General features: G+C 35.8%; 1 protein-coding gene across 2 annotated transcripts; it reads right to left on the bottom strand.

Annotated features, from left to right (window-relative positions):
• Positions 1–697: 697 nt before the first annotated feature.
• On the bottom strand, positions 698–18,031 carry LOC136805885 (phosphatidylserine lipase ABHD16A-like). 2 transcript variants are annotated; one of them, XM_067062457.1, is made up of 21 exons: positions 17,893–18,031; positions 13,435–13,491; positions 13,094–13,160; positions 12,062–12,151; positions 11,475–11,554; positions 10,900–11,066; positions 10,402–10,475; positions 9,387–9,427; positions 8,920–9,018; positions 8,447–8,510; positions 7,800–7,849; positions 6,904–7,068; positions 6,466–6,529; positions 5,814–5,877; positions 5,028–5,084; positions 4,652–4,711; positions 3,901–3,977; positions 3,220–3,315; positions 1,771–1,817; positions 1,351–1,434; positions 698–765 (listed from the first exon to the last, which is right to left on the bottom strand). In XM_067062457.1, exons 1-21 carry the CDS (start codon positions 17,965–17,967, stop codon positions 733–735), a joined length of 1,611 nt encoding a protein of 536 aa, XP_066918558.1. In that variant the 5' UTR covers positions 17,968–18,031; the 3' UTR covers positions 698–732. The 2 variants fall into 2 exon arrangements, with proteins under 2 accessions (XP_066918558.1, XP_066918559.1); XM_067062458.1 differs by having other exon boundaries at positions 698–753.
• Positions 18,032–18,135: the final 104 nt, after the last annotated feature.

Raw genomic sequence — 18,135 nt, 5'->3', positions numbered from 1 at the left:
GTTCTGAAAAATATAACTCGTCTTGGTTAGATTGTTAGCACACCTGACGAGAAAGCTGATAAAGCAAAGCCGACAATTTCAATGGCTTAAATCCATGTCAGAACTTTAAGGAATATGAAAGACTACTTTGGAGTAAAATGAAAAAAAAAAATTAAATACAGAAAAATATACAAAGCACCTTCAAAGAGATTGCCAAAATCTCCCAACTAAAAATCCAAAAAAACAGAAACTTGACTTACAGGATAAAAAATAAAAGTGCTAAAGGAAAGAGTGAATCTTGTTTAAAAAAATGCATATACCGAAATGGGCTTTTCCAGAGCAGAAAATCTTTTTACCCCCACTGTTGAGGATATTGACCCCCTGGATATCCTACTTTATTAGTAAAGACCCCCTGGATATCCACTCTTAAAAATATGCTCAACTCCCTGGATATCCTCTCTTTTAAAGATGCTTGGATATGGTATTTTTACTTGAAAATACACTCTACCCCCTGAAAATCCGCTCCCTTGTAGATATTTAACCCCCTGGATATCCACTTTTGAACAAAAATTGGATATCCGATATCCTCAACAGGGGGGGGGGCGGACTATTTCTGGAAAAGCCCAATTAACTAAAGATTTTGGCATTTCCTTGATAACATATTACTCAACGAGTGAACAACCATTTGCTATGACAGTTTTGCAGATAGTTCGATAGTTCGACACAGCGGCTTTGTATTTTGGAACTTAAGTCTTACACAATGAAAGATTCCACCTTAAAGAACAACTGCTAAAGTTTAAAACAGAACTATTACGAAAACAAATTTGAAATTTAATCTTAGTAAATTTTGAATAGAGGCAAATCAAATGAATTATGTTAATTGAAAATGTGAAACTTTGACAAGTTACCCGGCACAATAGCAAAAAGGGGTATTATAATCATGGATAAAAATGCTTGAGAAAAAATAAGGAATCATATCAAAAATGAAGTAAAATCTTCCTCCCTCTTTCCCCCAAGTTGCAAAGTTCTTTATGCACGACCGTTTCACCGTTTCTCGAACATTGAAAATGAGAGAAAAGGAGGTGGGAGAGAGCTTAAAATTCGCTCTTTCTCATAATTGTTGTCCATGATGGGTACTTGTCGACGTTTTAAGATGGATAAAAATTCTGTTCACTGTTAATATTGTTCACTTTAATTGTGTAACCCATTTCACCGCACCTCACTTTTAACGAAGATAAAGTTTTAAATCAAGCAATTCAGTTCTCCTATAAATTTCGTCTATGTCTTTTACGAGCGTACGGGAAATAAATAAATAACATTGATTTTGATTTTTTCCTAACCACCTGCGCCCACACAACACTATCTACGTACGCGATGTGCCCAGGGCATTTGGAAATAAGATGCTGGTAATGCAATACAATGTGTTGCGTCAAAATGTGCCATGTATTTTGTAGCCTGGAAACAAGAGAAATACGTTTGGTCGAACTTTGAGCTCTGATTGGCGAAAACTCTGACATTTTAATTTTTGATACAATCTTATTAAAAGTGAATATTTGATAAAATTACATTCCCAGTCCCCCCTGGTTAAAGGTTGAGCTATGAGGTATTGATCAGGGAAAAGGGCCTTCATCCACTAAAAAAAAGGGCCAATCTCAAAATTTAAGTTATGAAAGCAAAAAAGCCTTTCCTTATCGACACTAATTTTGAGATTGAACCTTTTGTCTCGATGGCAGCGAATAAATACAGTATAGGCCGGTTTGAATTAACAGTCTCCAATATAGAAAGACATACCAAGAATAGTGTAACTTCAATTCGTTCTTCTTCCGACCAAGATTCGCCTGACAACATGAAAAGAAAAGTAGAAGTTAAAAACGCGGGTCATATAAAAATGGGTTGCTAAAACTGTCTTAAACGTTTTGTTTTCAATAAGTAAGAGTGATATCGTTTGCTTACTCAAAAATTTTAATTTACAAGCTTTTTCACATCGAATTGGCACGGATGTGGAGCAAGATTGGTCATAATTGGAAGAAAAAAACATTTTCTTATTTATATCAGCATAACAAAACAATAGGGAGACGCTGTCCTGATATGAAACATGTGTCTGATATGAAACGGGAACACTTTTATGTAAAAAGAAAACCTTTAAACGTTTAGACATCGGTTGGTAGATAGGTAGCATATGACCTACATAGACAAGGACTTAAGGTTTGCATACATTACTTATACACAGGTTTTAAGTGACCCCTAGAAGTTAAGGTGATCGTAGAGTATGTAAAATGTAAAAATTGTACGAACCACGTGTCATTAAAGGGAACAATTAAAATCACGTGTCTAAAACAAACTTGTAAAACAATTGAAACTATCAAAATCTGCCATATTTGTTTTGATTGTTTATTTTGTTTATTTTGGCATGTAACATTTGTTTTGATTTTGAATCCCGCTGCATATGGTTTGTTTATAAATTTCTACTTTTATGTCCCTTTAAAGGTGACCGTAGAGTATGTACATATCACCTTGTTGATAACCGTTTTTGATGACACCTTCAATTTGATTTTACACTTTTGTAAATTGGGCTTTTCCAGAAAAAATCCGTTCATAGGGGGTGGAGGATGAATTGTCCAGGGGTAATGAATAAATACCAAAAAATTCCAATGTCCAGGGGGTAAATTCCAATGTCCAGGGGTAATTTTTTGTGTCTACGGGGTTGATTTGATGTCTGTCCAGGGGTATAACCCGTGTCCAGGGGGTTAAAAATCAAAATGTCCAGGGGTAATTCATGAAAAAAATAATATATCCTCCACCCCCCATGAACGGATTTTTTCTGGAAGAGCCCATTACCCGTTTTTTTATAAAGACATCCAAAATTTTTGAAGCCTTCGGATGTTCTTAACTTTTTGAGTTTTAAGCCTAAAAATATTCTTGACATGTTCTTTTTTGACCATTTTGTGAATATTTTTGACCATTTTCCTAAGATATAGGGTATTTTTGAGTCTTCAAAGCCCTAAAATGTTCTTAACATTTTGGCCATCGAAGCCTTACGTTCTTATAAAAAAAAGTCTAGCACAAATTTAAAATTTTTTAAGTACTGGGAACTATTTCACTGGAAAATTTCTTTGTAATTTTGTTGCGCAAACACAACATTATAGTTAGAATGAATCTTACCACAAAATTACATATCATCAATGAAAAAGGCAAGGGTTTCGTACTTAATGAAAAATTAATGTGACAGAATAATTATACCTAATTTTTCGAGTGGAAAGATGGGTTTCTTTTTCAACGTTAACCGCCTTTCACAGGCCTCTTCATCTATGCCACCATTCTTTGCGATTACACTCTCTAGAAGATGAATATAAAAAAAGTCAATCCAATAAATTTTCTAAATATATGTCCTACTGTAGAAAAAAATCATATTTTATCAGTCCAATAAACATTGCATGGAAGACTTCAGGAAACCAAGACCACGTTAGAAACCTCCAAAAAGGTGAAAAGATAGATCAAGTACAAAACATTGCAATGGATCAGCCCTACTTGAAAAATTGACGTCACGAGGAGCAAGGGGCCTGTCCAGGACTGAGCAGCTAAGCAAAAAGTAAACAAGTAGAAAAAGAAGTCATTTTTCTTACATGATTATCGCGTCACCTAAAAATCATCTAGAAACTAACTTTGCGCAATCAGATCAGAGATTTTAAAAATAATAAGATTTTCTAATATTTTGGCCGTTTGATGGTGTCAACGATACCCTCATCATTTCAAAAGCAAAACAGTAAGGCAAAAAAAAAACGATATTCAAGGTTTTTCAATCGTAAAAATACTCAGACCATCTGATTATCCCATTAAAGGGCAAAGAAAGCTTCACTGCATATGTCAAAAGGTTGACGCAATATACAGAGGGATAATTCCCAAACAATGAAAAGTAAAAACCTTGGCCAGTCGAATCATATGCTGCCAAATATTGCCATAGAGCTTCTGTGCTCTTTTCAGAAATGATATTGGGATATCTACAAAAAACAAGGTAATACAAATTTTATGGACCTACACCTAGCTGATCAACAGAAAACATCATGTCCGGGGGTAGTGAAAAATCTACAAATTTGCCTTGTCCAGTGGGGGAAATTTTGAATGTCCAGGGGGTCAACTGATGATTGTCCGGGGGTTATAACTGCTGTCCGGTGGTCAAAAGTCACCATGTCCGGGGAGGAGGGTAAGTTTCCAAAAAATGTTATATCCTCCACCCTCCATTTTTTTTTCTGGAAAAGCCCAATGAACAAAAAATCAGTAAAAATTAATGGGAAAACCATGAGGAACTCCCAACAAACCACTTATTTTATGGGATATTTCCGAATCTAGCACTCAATCAGTATTTGTTTTTCGAAGATCGAGCTAGGTCACTTTTTGGGTATATTACCATTTTGTATATTTGTACCAAAAATCTGATAATATTCTATCCCGAGAAAAGCTGGTAACGAACGAACGAGCACAAGTTAGTTTGTGGAACCTCCAAGTAGGTCCAAAGAGTATAGAGGAACTGATATAAAAAATATCGAAGCTAATGGTTTAACCTGTCAATCGAATCACAATGATAACAATAGACTAATTTGGTGACTTTATTGTTATACGTTATAGGGTACATCAATAATTTATGATCAGAAACACAAAAAAATATAAAGCGAACCTGTATAAGAGCATTTTCCAAAGGAGATAATTCCCACGATTGGTAATGGGTACTTGTGGTCTAAAAAAATAATAGCACATTCGATGAAACAAAAACACCATGTAGAAAATCAAATTAGAGCTAGCGTCAACTGTATCTACTGTATCGTCCACCCTTTCTTTAAGAGATAAGAAATAATTTTTTCCAGGGTCTTTTTTGCAAATTTTGCTTATTTCCAGGGGGTATCAACACATTTCGAAGAAATTTGTTTTGACTTGAAAAGGTTCCTCCACCCCCCTGTATGAACATTTTTTGGAACAGCACAAACCATTCAACAGAAAAAGACTCTGATCTGAAAAGATGATCAACCAATCACGAAGCGAAGATACGAGTTTACCTAGTAGTGATAATTTCTTCACGTTGTCTTCTGATCAATTGAACAGGACCTGAATATCTTAAGAAAGAAAGAAGAGGAAAAATTGAAGTGCTTCAAAATGAAAGTTTAACGAGTTTATGTATCGGAGGATATCGAGGGGGATTGTAAGTGAAGTCGAAATAAGCAAAACAAAGTCGATAGTTGATATACGGCTCTACATCGCCTTTGCACGCCTAAACAGACGACGGTATTTTGGTGTTTTTACCTTCCTCGAGCAAAGTGGAAGACCGTTTTGGCGACATGTCAACTTTGTTTTATACCGTCTTTATCGATGTATCTCGAATACAGAATCTCACTTTATATTTCAGACAGTATAAACCCGAATGATGATAAAACGATGAAATCTCAAATGAAGAAGGTTTCTTGTGCAAAATATCAAGATTGAACCTTCAGTGTAATAAACAAACGGGGCACTCGACTATACGTGCACCCCAAAATTAGGCCTTTCAAATCAGACCCTTACAGTGTAGAGAAAATTTAGCCAAAATTTGAGTAAATTTGGGCAAAAAATTGACCCTTACGGTGCATTTTTTTTTCATCTTTAGACAAAATATGGTCAGACTTTCGAAATTTCACACCCTTAGATAGAGTGCACTTTTTCTCATCTTTGCTCATTTCGACCCTTACACTGCACTTTGGAAAACATGGAAAAAGGACCCTTTAGGGCCGCACGTACGGTATGTTTTTTATCTTGCCCCACCCCCGGGAATATACAACAAAGTGGCTAGGGGAATTGTAGAGACTCACTTGACAATTTGACGGGTGACATCCAGAAACATATATTTGCGAATTACTCTTTTGACGGTATTCACTGAAAAAATATAAACAATATAATTAGTCAGGGTTCTGTGTCCTTAGAGAAATAAAAATCAACCCTTGGACAGATTTTCTTTTAATCTTGCTACAAATCGTGATTGGATTTCTTTGGATTTCTTCTTATATTTCGCGTGTTATAAAATTTCGCGAATTGCGAAATTTTTTTGAGGAAACGATTTTCGCGTGTACTAAATTTCACGATTGCCAGTTTCTGGAAATTTTCGCGTGTATTAAATTTCGAGATTCACTAAAATTGGACATTTTCAAAAAGTGGGAATAAAGAAAGAAAATGACTGATTTCGCTTGAAACACAACGTATTGAGCATAAACATACCAAAAATAATAACAAATTTAGTGACAAAAATAGTAACTAAGTGTCAAATAAGTATTTCCGATTTTCGACCTACTTTGAAAATTTTTTGCGTGTATTTAATTTTGCGATTTTGTATTTTTGAAAAATTTAAACGGTATTAAATTTCGCGAAATTTGGCCTAAAAAGTCGCGAAAATAAGTACCCGCAAAATTTTGTAACGCGGGAAATATAATACCAATAAGGTAATGTAAGTCAGTCGGAAGCTTTTACCTGCAAAGGAAGGCATTCTTGCTGCACCAAGTTGAATGATACCATCAAAAGTAGCATCAAGAACCTGAAAGATTAAGAAGTCAGAAAATAGCCTGTTTAGATGTTGTTAACTGGTACAATTTCGGTCTAGCACTTTTTTTCTTGGAAAACAATGAATAGTGAAACTCATTATGAGTTCAATTTAGCTAGCCAATAACGCGTAGTTTATACTCGACAGTGAAACTTAGATAGAAAGATAGATAGAGTCGATATTTAACGTGGATAGCCCGCCCAGTAATCTAGGACGTTTAGGCAGTCCTTCGATTATTTTCACTGGGTCCACGGCCAGCCGGCTCGGCTATCAATGAACTGAATGGAACATTGAAGGGAGCGGGGATTCGAACCGCAAACCTCTGGCTTGAAACGCTTATGCCTTTGACCACGCTGGCCATCACTTACCACAGCTTTTACATCGGGATACATCATGGCGCCATAAGATGCAGTATAACCTCCAATAGACCATGCAAACAAAATGATATTGTCAACTTCGAAACCGAGCTTTGTGACAGCATACTTCATGACTACGTCAATGGCTTCCCTCTCTTGGTCAGGAAACGGCTTGCCCTGGGAAAAAAGTTCACTGTAATCTCAGATACAAAGAATCACAAATTTCACAAAAACGAAAATGTGTTTCAACACCCAGCCATGAACACATAGCTAAAAATTGTTTTTACATGGAAATTCTAAAGTACGAAAATAAGTTCGAATTGCTAAATAAACCCTAGGAAATTGTTGCCAAATGTCGGCGAATAAGTGGGTGTCCCATGGTTTCTTTTTTTTGTTTCATGGGACAAAAAGTGAGGAAAATACCCAAAAGACACGCTGATTTCACTTTTATTTGTAGAAAGAAAAAGGCGTGGAGACACAAGAAAGCGCGTCATGTTGGTGGGATGGAGCATGTTGCATTGTACCAACGCGAAGAAACTTCTCGTGTCCCCAACAGATCCTTGAGAGTAGTATTTTCTGTTACTTTTGTTTCAACTTTTGATTATAACTTTACGACTTTTTACGACCCTACGACTTTCAAAATGAATTTTTTTCAACAAGTTAGAACATTGTATATGTAAGCTTGATGATTATAAAGTTTTGAATTTTTGTTAGATACTTTTATATATTAATTCTGATTCATTTTCGCCATTTTTTCCTATTCAAATCTATATTTTCAAAATGTTTTTTTGCGCAAAAACTATTCGTAAACACTATTTGTCGGAAATTGGCCGTTTCAGCTGATTTCTTAAAAGCTCATTCGCGAATAAATAAAATATAGAAAGCTACGGTAAAAAAACAACACTTACAGTACTTCCAAAGAATCCTGGATGATTCCAACCAAGGACTGAATAACCGGCTATAAAGACAAATAAAAGAAATTGCATACATTTTATTTATTTAAATGGAGAAAGTTTTGCAGTTTAGCTTATCTGTGAAATTTCAAGACCCTAAGCCACTAGGACTTAGCTTCGTGAATATGTTTTTGAGATTTTGTGCTATCCAACATTACATATAATCTAGTTTCAGATGTAAGTTCTGAGACTTAATGTCAGTCCTAAAGTCATGAATTTTACATTTAACGTTTTAAATTTTGTTATAGCCCATTTACCACTATCAACAGGGTAATGATGATTTTCTTTCTACAATCCTTGTCTTTTAAGCATTTTTTTCATTGCTATCGAGTGTGGCAAGCAAAAGTTCTCACTTTAAAATCGTTAACAGTTGGCAAGGAGATGGTCGTTGATGGAAGAGTATCATTTTGTTACCTTACAATAAAAAGCGACGGTAGTGCAGTGGTAGAGCATCCGGCTACGGTTCGCAAGATTTTGGGTTCAAACCCCATCCGGGTCATACCAAAGATTCCGAAAATGGTACTTGATGCCTGATGCTTGATGCTTGGGTCGCCTCCGACCGCGGTCGCAGACTTAGTTTACTTACAATAAAAAACATCTACCTTTTCTTGCAGTGTCCATAATCCCAACTTCATAAAAAGCTGCATTTCCTTCACAAGTGACGACCTAACAAAGAATATGAAGAGCAATCTTTTGAAATTTGAAAGCTGAATATTGGAATCACAAATACACGTTTTTTTATAAGAACAAACTATATAAGAACATAGGGCTAAGGCCAAAATGTTAAGAACAAGTTCCAATGCCAATCTATCTTAGATTTTCGAACGTTCGAATTTCAAAACATTCAAATCGTGCTGTTGGCGACGAGAATTGACAACAAGATGGGGGACTAGTAAGCTCTAAATCTGGACATGCTTCCTATATATGGGTAATCCGATCCAGTCAAGTAAGTTAGAAATCAGTGATTAGAATAGACCAAAAAGATTCCTATTTCAAGTATTACAGTAGATATGTCTTGCAATTCCTGCATTAGAATCCAACATGGAAAAACAAAATTAATGACAGAAAAACGAACCAAAGTTTGTCCTTCGCCTGTTTCATCACTTCTACGATCGACAAACATTGAATCGATTTCATTTCCATTTTCACAAAGTAGCTTTGCTCGCAACCCTTTCTATAATGCAGGAAAGAAATTATCAATGGTTTGGTAAGTATGTAAATTTACGAGCACAGTCGAGGGCGACCCGAAGGCACCTCTTTTTGATAGCTGTCTAACCGAAGTTAGAGGGCGCCACTCCTTTCCCTAAATTTCTCCACTTACCCTTGATCCATCTCTTTAGTTGCTGAACATCAAGCAGAGAGGCATCAAGTACCATTTTGGGAATCTTTAGTATGACCCGGCTGGGGATCAAACTCACAACCGTGCGCACCGTAGCTAGATGCTCTACCTTCATGCTACGGTCGCCTGGTTTGATAACTCATGCTACGACACTAATTTTCCGTACATTTTTTCTAGCCAACAGTTTAATTATAATGTTATACCTTTTCTAATAAGCTTGTCCTTCCCTGATCAGCCAATTGCGCTGAAAAATAAAATCATTAAAAGATAATAAGTTAATAGCAAGACAATCAAATGAACTCGACCGAAGCAATGTTAATTTTTTTTTCAATAAAAGACAACTTACCTGATGAAGTTCTAAAAGAGAACGTACAAAACAGTTGATTCTACTTTTTTTGATTCATCAACAAGGTGATAATATGTATAAAGATTAGTGTTTCATCAGCCATAAAGTGGCCTAAAACATAGGTAGTTCGCACCCTTTTTTTAAGAGTGAATATGAGTGGTGCATAATGTCTTGGGAAAAAAATCCCGATGGCACCCCCGATTTTGAGTAGGGTTCCATCAAATTCTGATAGGGGGTAGAACCTAGAGTAAGGGGGTTGCTCTAGACTAGGAGGGCAGTGATCCCCTTCCAAACTATGCAAAAAGAATATAATAAAAAGTCTCATCGACTCTCGACCAATAGAATTATAAATGATAATAACAACCAGGAGGAGGTTCAGCCACAGGCCTGGGGGGGGGGGGTCAGACATATTGACCGACAGGTATGAGCGGCGGTTAAGGGTATGTTTTTCAAGAAAGCAGAAATGGACTGTAAGGTTGGAAATTCCAGCTAATCTAAATTTTTGCCTGAAGATTTAGATTATTTTGCTCTAAAAGAGTTGACAATTTGAGAAAAACGCACTGTAAAGGTATGAAATTTACTGATTTTTGCTGCATTATAAGGGTGCAATTCCAAAAGGCCATGACCGTCAGTTGGTAAACCCACAAATTTCTACCCATTTTCCCAACTAAATACTAAAATTCAGTACCTTGGAATGAGTGATATTCCCACCCTCACCTCAAATGTAGTAACTGTACTAACTTTTTTGTGATTCAGAATTAGACACCCTGCAGCTGTACCCCCCTTGTGTGACAAGAAGTTTTCCTAAGAGCATGATTTTATACCATTTTTTAACCTAGTTATTTAAATATGATTTCAAAAAGAGTCATTACCCATAGCCATCTGAAGAAGTTTGACGGATCCAGGAAATGCCATTGGACGTGCAATGCCATGACCGAGACAATAACTGAAGAATAGTAGTAGATAATCAGATTAAAACATGAAGCGCCAGTACGTATGAAGTAAAGGGGGGGGGAGAGGAGGGCTTAGCAAAAGCATACGTCTATTTTTGGAATGGCGTCATTTCTTCTGTTCTCCTGTCCGCAGACTTCGTCAGTAGTTCATACATTAGTATTCAGGGCTTACTTCATACTGTTTGTACATAAAAGTTATCTTTAAAGTCCTTTTTTCCTTCACCCAGAAACACAAATTTTTTTTTCGCCTGACCACAAAAGGCATTAAAAAACAACGTTTTCTTGAAACTATAGTCAAGTCTCCGTAACTAAATATTAAAGAAATCATTCATGGAGAGTTCAAGTAAAAGACTAAAATCTCTGAAGGACTAAAGGAGTTGTGATTTAAAGAGACTCGATTATAAAATAAATACCTACTCTAATATTTTTGATGGGATGCTGAATATTTTCCCAATAACCGATTTGCTGTCTTCGTGATCAGAAATGGGTGAGGGATTGGTGACTTCACTTTTAATGGAAGACTCATCCCATCTGAAATTAACTGGCCATGCTTTGAAGTCAAAATCATAATTTCTGAGTGATTCCTACAAAGAAAATTAATATTTTGGTTTTTAAATTTGTTTTTCAAAAAATCGTTCAATCTACTTTTTATAAGCCTAATACAGGGTCAAAAATAAATTATCAAAGAATAGCCCTAGACCTCCGTCTAAAATGAACTTTTCCAGAAAATATAATGTTCATAAGGGGTGTAGGATATATTATCCAGGGGTATTGGAAAGATTGTGAAAAAACTGCCATGGGGTATATTTGCTAAGTTCGGGAGTAATTTCCAGATCTAGTGTCCAGTAGTGTCCAGGGGATCATTTTGAAATGTCTAGGAATAAATTATTGAAAAAAATAATATACCCCCAATGAACAGATTCTTTCGAATAGCGCCCAATGAAACAATTTATAAAGGAGATACACTTATGAGTAATAACGAGTTGTCTCACCATTTGTAACTTATCTTTTTTGGCAGTATTCAAAACTTCAATGAATTTTTGGTATTCTGTGTTAATGCTTCGACCAAGACCTGTATAAATTTATTATAATTAAAATACAATATAAAACATTGGACAATCTACATACAATTCAGACTCCACAGAGTTTCAAACATGATGCACAAAAGCTGATTTCTTTCAACTAATATCTCGAAAGTTCCTTCTTAGTTTATGAACAGAATGGAGAAAGAAGAAACTTTCAAATATTGATTATGTAACTGCTCATTCCTTTTCTTTTTGTGTATAGCGAAATTAAAAGCTAACATCTTGGAGTATGAGTTAATTTGTTTGAACCCAAGATTCTAAGGCATGGTTTACATTTTCGATGACTCTCCTCCCCTTGTAGGCTTTTAACGGCACTCCTTCCCCTCTCAGGGCATACATACTTTTTGAACGGTCTTGTAGCTCTTTGTGCAAAAGGATGCCTCAGATAGTATTTCTCTTACATTCTTCTTGAACAGACTATTTCCTTTTAATCAAAGACATATCAACTAATCAATAACTACCAGATTTATTTATGACCACATATTATAACATACCTCTCAATAAGTAGGAAGCTGTCATCCCAATGCATATTGATAAAGAAAACTTCAAATAGTAGATGAGGCGATCTGGTGAACTGAATATTTCTAAATCAAAAATAGAAATACATATTTAATAAAATTCATGTACAGTATCATGACATATTAAAATTTTGAAAAAGTGGAAATGTAACGATTAACAAAAAGTGATTCTAATTTTCCTCTTGCTTAATTGTCATTAAATTTCAAAACTGGTTGGATATAATAATGAATATATTCAAAGAAATATGCAAAGAAATTCTTAGAACTTTGTCTAACTATTTTGTTTCAGGAGATTGGTGGCAGAGCAGCAAATGCATTTCGTCCTTGTTGGGACTAATCCAGCACTGCATACTGCACTGAATCGAATTGCCTAGCATCTTACGCCATAAAACTAAATGTGGCACAGACTAAATCTGAGACTATAATTACAATAAATATTTAATTTTGTGTAGTTACTTTATTAGAAGATTTGCAGAGGTAATGCTGGTCAGCTAGCTCAGTCAGTAGAGCATTCACCTAGCAATCCCAGGATTCAATCCCTGGCCACTGCTAATTCAGCAGATGAGTAGCTTATTAGAGAAAGTGATCTAAGTGGTAAGTAACTTGGGTGAGGGCATGTGATGAGTTAACCTTGAAAAGACATTTTCATAGCTTGCTCCAGAGGTTCTAAAATGGCACTTAATGGACTTAAGGCTGTGATGAATGGAACTTAAAATCTTCATACTAAGCAAGTCTCAAGGTAATATTGAGCCTTAAACTGCCTTAGTTCATCACTCGATTATGTTTGGATTCAGGCTAGATTGATTACTCCATGAGACAATAAAATTTGGACACTGAAGTTTGCCCTAGATTAAGAACTTAAGGCTGTGATGGTGATGATGTCTTGAATCAATATGGCGATAAACTTACAAATGTTAACATTCTTTTAAAGGCGTTGCAACCAAGTAAACTCAGACAGTTTTTTCTTAGGTATATTATATATAGTTTATAAAAAAATTAAATAATCACCTCTTGTGTAACCATAATAAACAAAGAATGGTGAACAATAGTAGGTTATGGATAAAGCATAAGATACCTGAAAATTAAAATCAATATCAATCAATCAAACATCTAGAAAACCCTAGCGCTCCTTCAGGCAAAATTCTAGCAAGACTGGAAAGTTTAAAAAAAAGTACTTTTTTGATGATTTTCACAAAACAAAGACTCAAAGCTAATTAACATTATTTTTAACAGATGACAAAAAAAGGTGTGAAAAATGTTCTCATTTAAGTTCCTTCCCTTACATAATGTATATATCCAACAAGTGTTTGTGAAATAATTTGAACCCCTTATACAAAATAAAGCCTTACTGTGTGGAGAAATGATTCACTAAGCCATTCCAGTCTGTTGACTTCATAATTTTTGACCTAGAAACAGAAAGACAGACTACACAATATATTGGCAAACAAGACTTGACAATATGGTTTGTGGACATGAACAAAGGTGAAAAGAACCTGCAGTTGGTTATATAGCATCGTTTTAAATTTTTTCATCTATGACTTTTTTTAATATAAATTTGATCAATAGGCGACCATTGAAAAAATGCCCTGTTCGTGTCGCAACGGGTGTTAAAAATGCATGCGGGCGGACGAAAAAATTCCCAGATTTTTTTAATCACGCCAGTAAGTCCGGGGGCGGCGGGTGGTGACATGAACAAAACAATTTTTCATTGGCGTCAGAGCGATTAAGAAAAAAGCTATAGTACTTTAAAAGAACAAATTGCTTTTCGCGGATATTTTTCCGCATCTCCGCACTGGAAAATCAGCGGAAAATATGATGCGGGCGGGTGACGTGAATAGAACAATTTTTTGATGGCCGCCATAAAGAGTTGGGTCATTCTTTCATAAATCCCTTTAAAAGTTTTTCAGAAAATTTCTTTCTTATCTTACAAGTCAAATAAATGATGATGAGTCATTTGCATCAAAGTGGTGCTCAATTTTTAAAAATAACAAACAAAATTTCTTCAACTTTTTCAAATGCCTACATTTTTTAAGGCATACGTTTAACTAATCCCTTGAAAACAAACAAGTGCTCTACTTGTAGACTAAGTTATAAGAATTGATCAGGACGATAAAAACAAACTGATTGCATCTACTTTTTTATCAATATTTCAAACGAGGAAACTTTATAGAGCTGATTTTTATAGAAATGTCTTCTCTAACATACTCATCATCGTTTTGGGTGTGTATTTTTTTGAGTGGCAGTAAGCGTTTTTTCTTACAAAACTTTTTTGTCCACAGGTAGTCATTTTTTATTAAAAAAAAAACAACGTTTTTTTCGTGTACTCCTGTGCAAGGTTGGATCTTTCGGATTCTACTCGTTCTTTTCTAGATTTTTTTTAACATAGTATGCATGGGGAATAGGTCGAGGCAGAGATAACTACCAAAACATATTCCCCAGAGGTTTGTTTATGAATGACTTTTCTGCGTAAGAGGTTGGGTCACCAACTAGACCGGACGCCAACTGGGCAGGCCAGGGGACTTTAAACAACCATGGTCTCTGGCTGATAAAAAACCTGCTCAGAAGGAAATTGATCAGGACGAACAACCATAAAGATGCAGAACTAAAAGTAGAAGGTTATACTTTGTTCAAATGTGATTCATCACGCAAGAAAAAATCAAGAGGGAGAGCAACTGGAGGAGTCTGCTTCTACATAAGAGATGATATAGCTGCTTCATGTGAAATAATCTACTCCCATAAATCACCAAGTGTACAACTCCTTTGTGTTTACTCAAAGACTGAAAACTTGGCTATGCTTGTAATATATAGACAGCCTGACGACAAGAGTAATGGAAATCCATCAACAGCTAAGGACCTTCTTACACTGCTCAAAGGTGCGAAACAAGCCCTTTCCGCCTTGGAACCCGTCACAAACATAATTTTTGGTGGCGATTTCAATCTTCCAAAGTCAACATGGCCTGATGGACTACCCAAAACTGGATGCTCTATGGAAGAAAGATCAATGCTGAACGATCTAAATCGATTTTGCAACGAGTTGTTCGTGTCCCAATATGTCAATCAACCCACACACAAAGATGGGAACACACTAGACCTTGTCTTCACAAATAATGAAGATCTTATACATGACTACTCAATTTTACCAGTGTTACAAAGCACTTCACATCACAGTATTCAGGCTGCATCGTTTGAGGCGTGTGATAGCACTCGCACACCTAAAATCTTTGAGGAGAGTGATTAAAAATCACACGCCATAAATTTGGATTTTACTACTTAAAGTTATATATAGCACTCCTTATCACACACCTAAAGTACTTTTTAGGAGTGCGATTGACCACACGCCTGGAATTTTCAAATGACAAAGCCTGAGTATTGTTATGGTATCAAGCCTAGTAAAGTTCAAATTTTTGCTAGTAATGATGATAAACCAGAACCACGTTCCAAATTCAACGCTTTGAATTTCTTCTCAGATGAAATTGATTGGAATAAGATAAAAGAAGATTTGAATCAAATTGACTGGGATGTAAAACTTAACAGTGATGATCCACAAGAAATTCTTGAAAGTATCAATCAAATATGTTTGGACGTATGCAGAGGACGAATACCATTCAGAACAACCAAAGATACCAGGAAGAAATCAAAAGTTGAAAGATATTGCCGCTCTCTTACGAAAAGAAGAAGAACAATTACAAAGCAATTTTTAAAATGCACGTCCCAATCAAAGAAGACTAAAATAACAAAGGAACTTTTGACAATTGAAAAGGACTTACAAAAATCATTTAGGGATTCCAAGTGTTATGAAGAAAATATAGCAATCCATTCCATAAAGAAAAACTCAAAATATTTCTTTGCTTATGCGAGAAAGAAAGCAAAGATAAAAACGAAAATTGGCCCTCTGCTGAACACAAATGGTGAATTGACGCAACGAAGCAAAGAAATGGCTGAAATTCTGTCAAGACAATATGTTTCCGTCTTCAGTGCACCAAAACCATTCGATATAATGCAGAGTGAAAATGATCAAGTCAACGTAGATATCATTTCAGATCTACAAGTTACAGAAGATAATTTAATAAAAGCAATCAACGATCTGTCCCAAACTGCAGCACCAGGTCCCGATGGTTTCCCTGCAACCTTTCTCAAACAATGCAAAGAAGAACTTTCTATTCCTCTTTGTATCCTCTGGAGACAAAGTTTGGACAAAGGGATTGTCCCAGACGAACTTAAAAGGTGCACAATCACACCAATCTACAAAGGAGGTAGCAGATCACTGGCATCAAATTATAGACCAGTAGCCCTAACATCCCATGTCATCAAGATATTTGAAAAAGTACTCAGAGCACATATTGTAAAGCACATGGATGAAAATAATCTGTTCAATCCCAATCAACATGGATTCAGAAGCGGGCGTTCATGTTTGAGTCAGCTTTTGGAACAATATGACCTGATACTAAATATATTGGACGAAGATGCTAATGCGGATGATGTGTACCTAGATTTTTCAAAGGCTTTTGACAAAGTAGACCATTCAATTGTCCTACGAAAAATAAAGAAACTAGGAATAGATGGAAAATTATTACAGTGGCTAAAGTCCTTCTTAACAGAGAGAAAACAATCAGTGCTAGTGAATGGTGTCACTTCTGAATCACAACATGTCATTTCAGGAGTCCCTCAAGGTAGTGTTTTGGGACCTTTGATTTTCCTCATATTGATTGGGGATATTGACAAGGAAGTGGTGCACAGCTTTCTCAAATCCTTCGCTGATGACACTCGCGCCACAAAGGAAGTCAAAACTCTAGAAGATGCTGTCCTACTTCAAAATGATCTTGATAGAATATATAAATGGACGGATGACAAAAATATGAAGCTGAATGATATAAAATTTGAACTCTTGCGCTATGGAAAGAACCATGAGATCAAGACTCAAACAAGCTATACATCACCGTCTGGTGTTGAGATTGAAAACAAAGATGTTGTGAAAGACCTTGGAATACTGATGGACAGTAATTGCACATTTCAGAAGCAAATTACTGCAGTAATCGAAAAGGCTAAAAACTTAACATCTTGGATCCTGAGAACTTTTTCTTCACGATCTTTAAATTGTATGATCATACTATATAAATCATTGGTGATACCAATATTAGAATATTGCTCCGTTTTGTGGAGCCCAAATGCAGTTGGTCTCATTCAGAGACTTGAAGATATTCAAAAGTCCTTCTTACGAAAGATAAATGGCACCCCAAACAATTATTGGGAACGTGTCTAAAACAGACAAAAATTTACTCACTTTAAAGGCGAAGAGAACGCTACAGAATAATGTACGTCTGGAAGGTGATGGAAAAGATTGTACCTACTGTAAATGGTATCAAAACCACTGAAAACCCCCGGCTGGGCCGGATGTGTACACTGTCAATTTCCAAAGAACCAAACATCAAAATTTAGAGACAGCACACTTGCAGTGCAAGGTGCAAAACTTTTTAATGCTATGCCAAAGAGCATCAGAAACCTCAAAAACATTTCTATCGATAAATTCAAAAGAGCCCTGGACACACACCTTAAGTCTATCCCAGATGAACCCCAGATCCATGGATATACTGGGTGCAGTCGAGAGCTAATTCAAATTCAATAATTGACATGAAAAATATCTGCTGAGATTCTTTTTCTCTCGACAGATTGATCACACAGAGGCGTGGTTCACCAAGAACCTTACCTGAAGCAGGATGCTCAAACAACTACAAACACAAGTAACACAAGTAAGTAAATAATGAAAAAATATCCAAATTTTATTCTAAACAAAAAGAAAGGAATCTTACCAATTTTCTTTGCCCTGTAGATTCTACTAAAGAAAAAATACGATAAAGCCTTGGGCCAAAAATATACTGCAGCATTCTTTTATTGTTTTATATCAACTACAATTAGTTCAGTTCATAATAGACTTCTAGACTTCTTCGATGTTTCGCAGACAAGGACAGTAGAAACTATCTGCTCGGTCAAGGGACGCCTTTAAACCAAGAGCCGCCGGATTTTAGCTCAATATCGAAGGAAGCTTTTGAGTA

The sequence above is a fragment of the Clytia hemisphaerica genome, unplaced genomic scaffold, assembly GCF_902728285.1.
Source record: "Clytia hemisphaerica strain Z4C2 unplaced genomic scaffold, Clytia hemisphaerica genome assembly, whole genome shotgun sequence".
Classification (NCBI taxonomy): Eukaryota; Metazoa; Cnidaria; class Hydrozoa; order Leptothecata; family Clytiidae; genus Clytia; species Clytia hemisphaerica.
The sequence above is the reverse complement of the archived record's forward strand: the minus strand, read 5'-3'. Positions and strand labels throughout refer to the sequence as shown.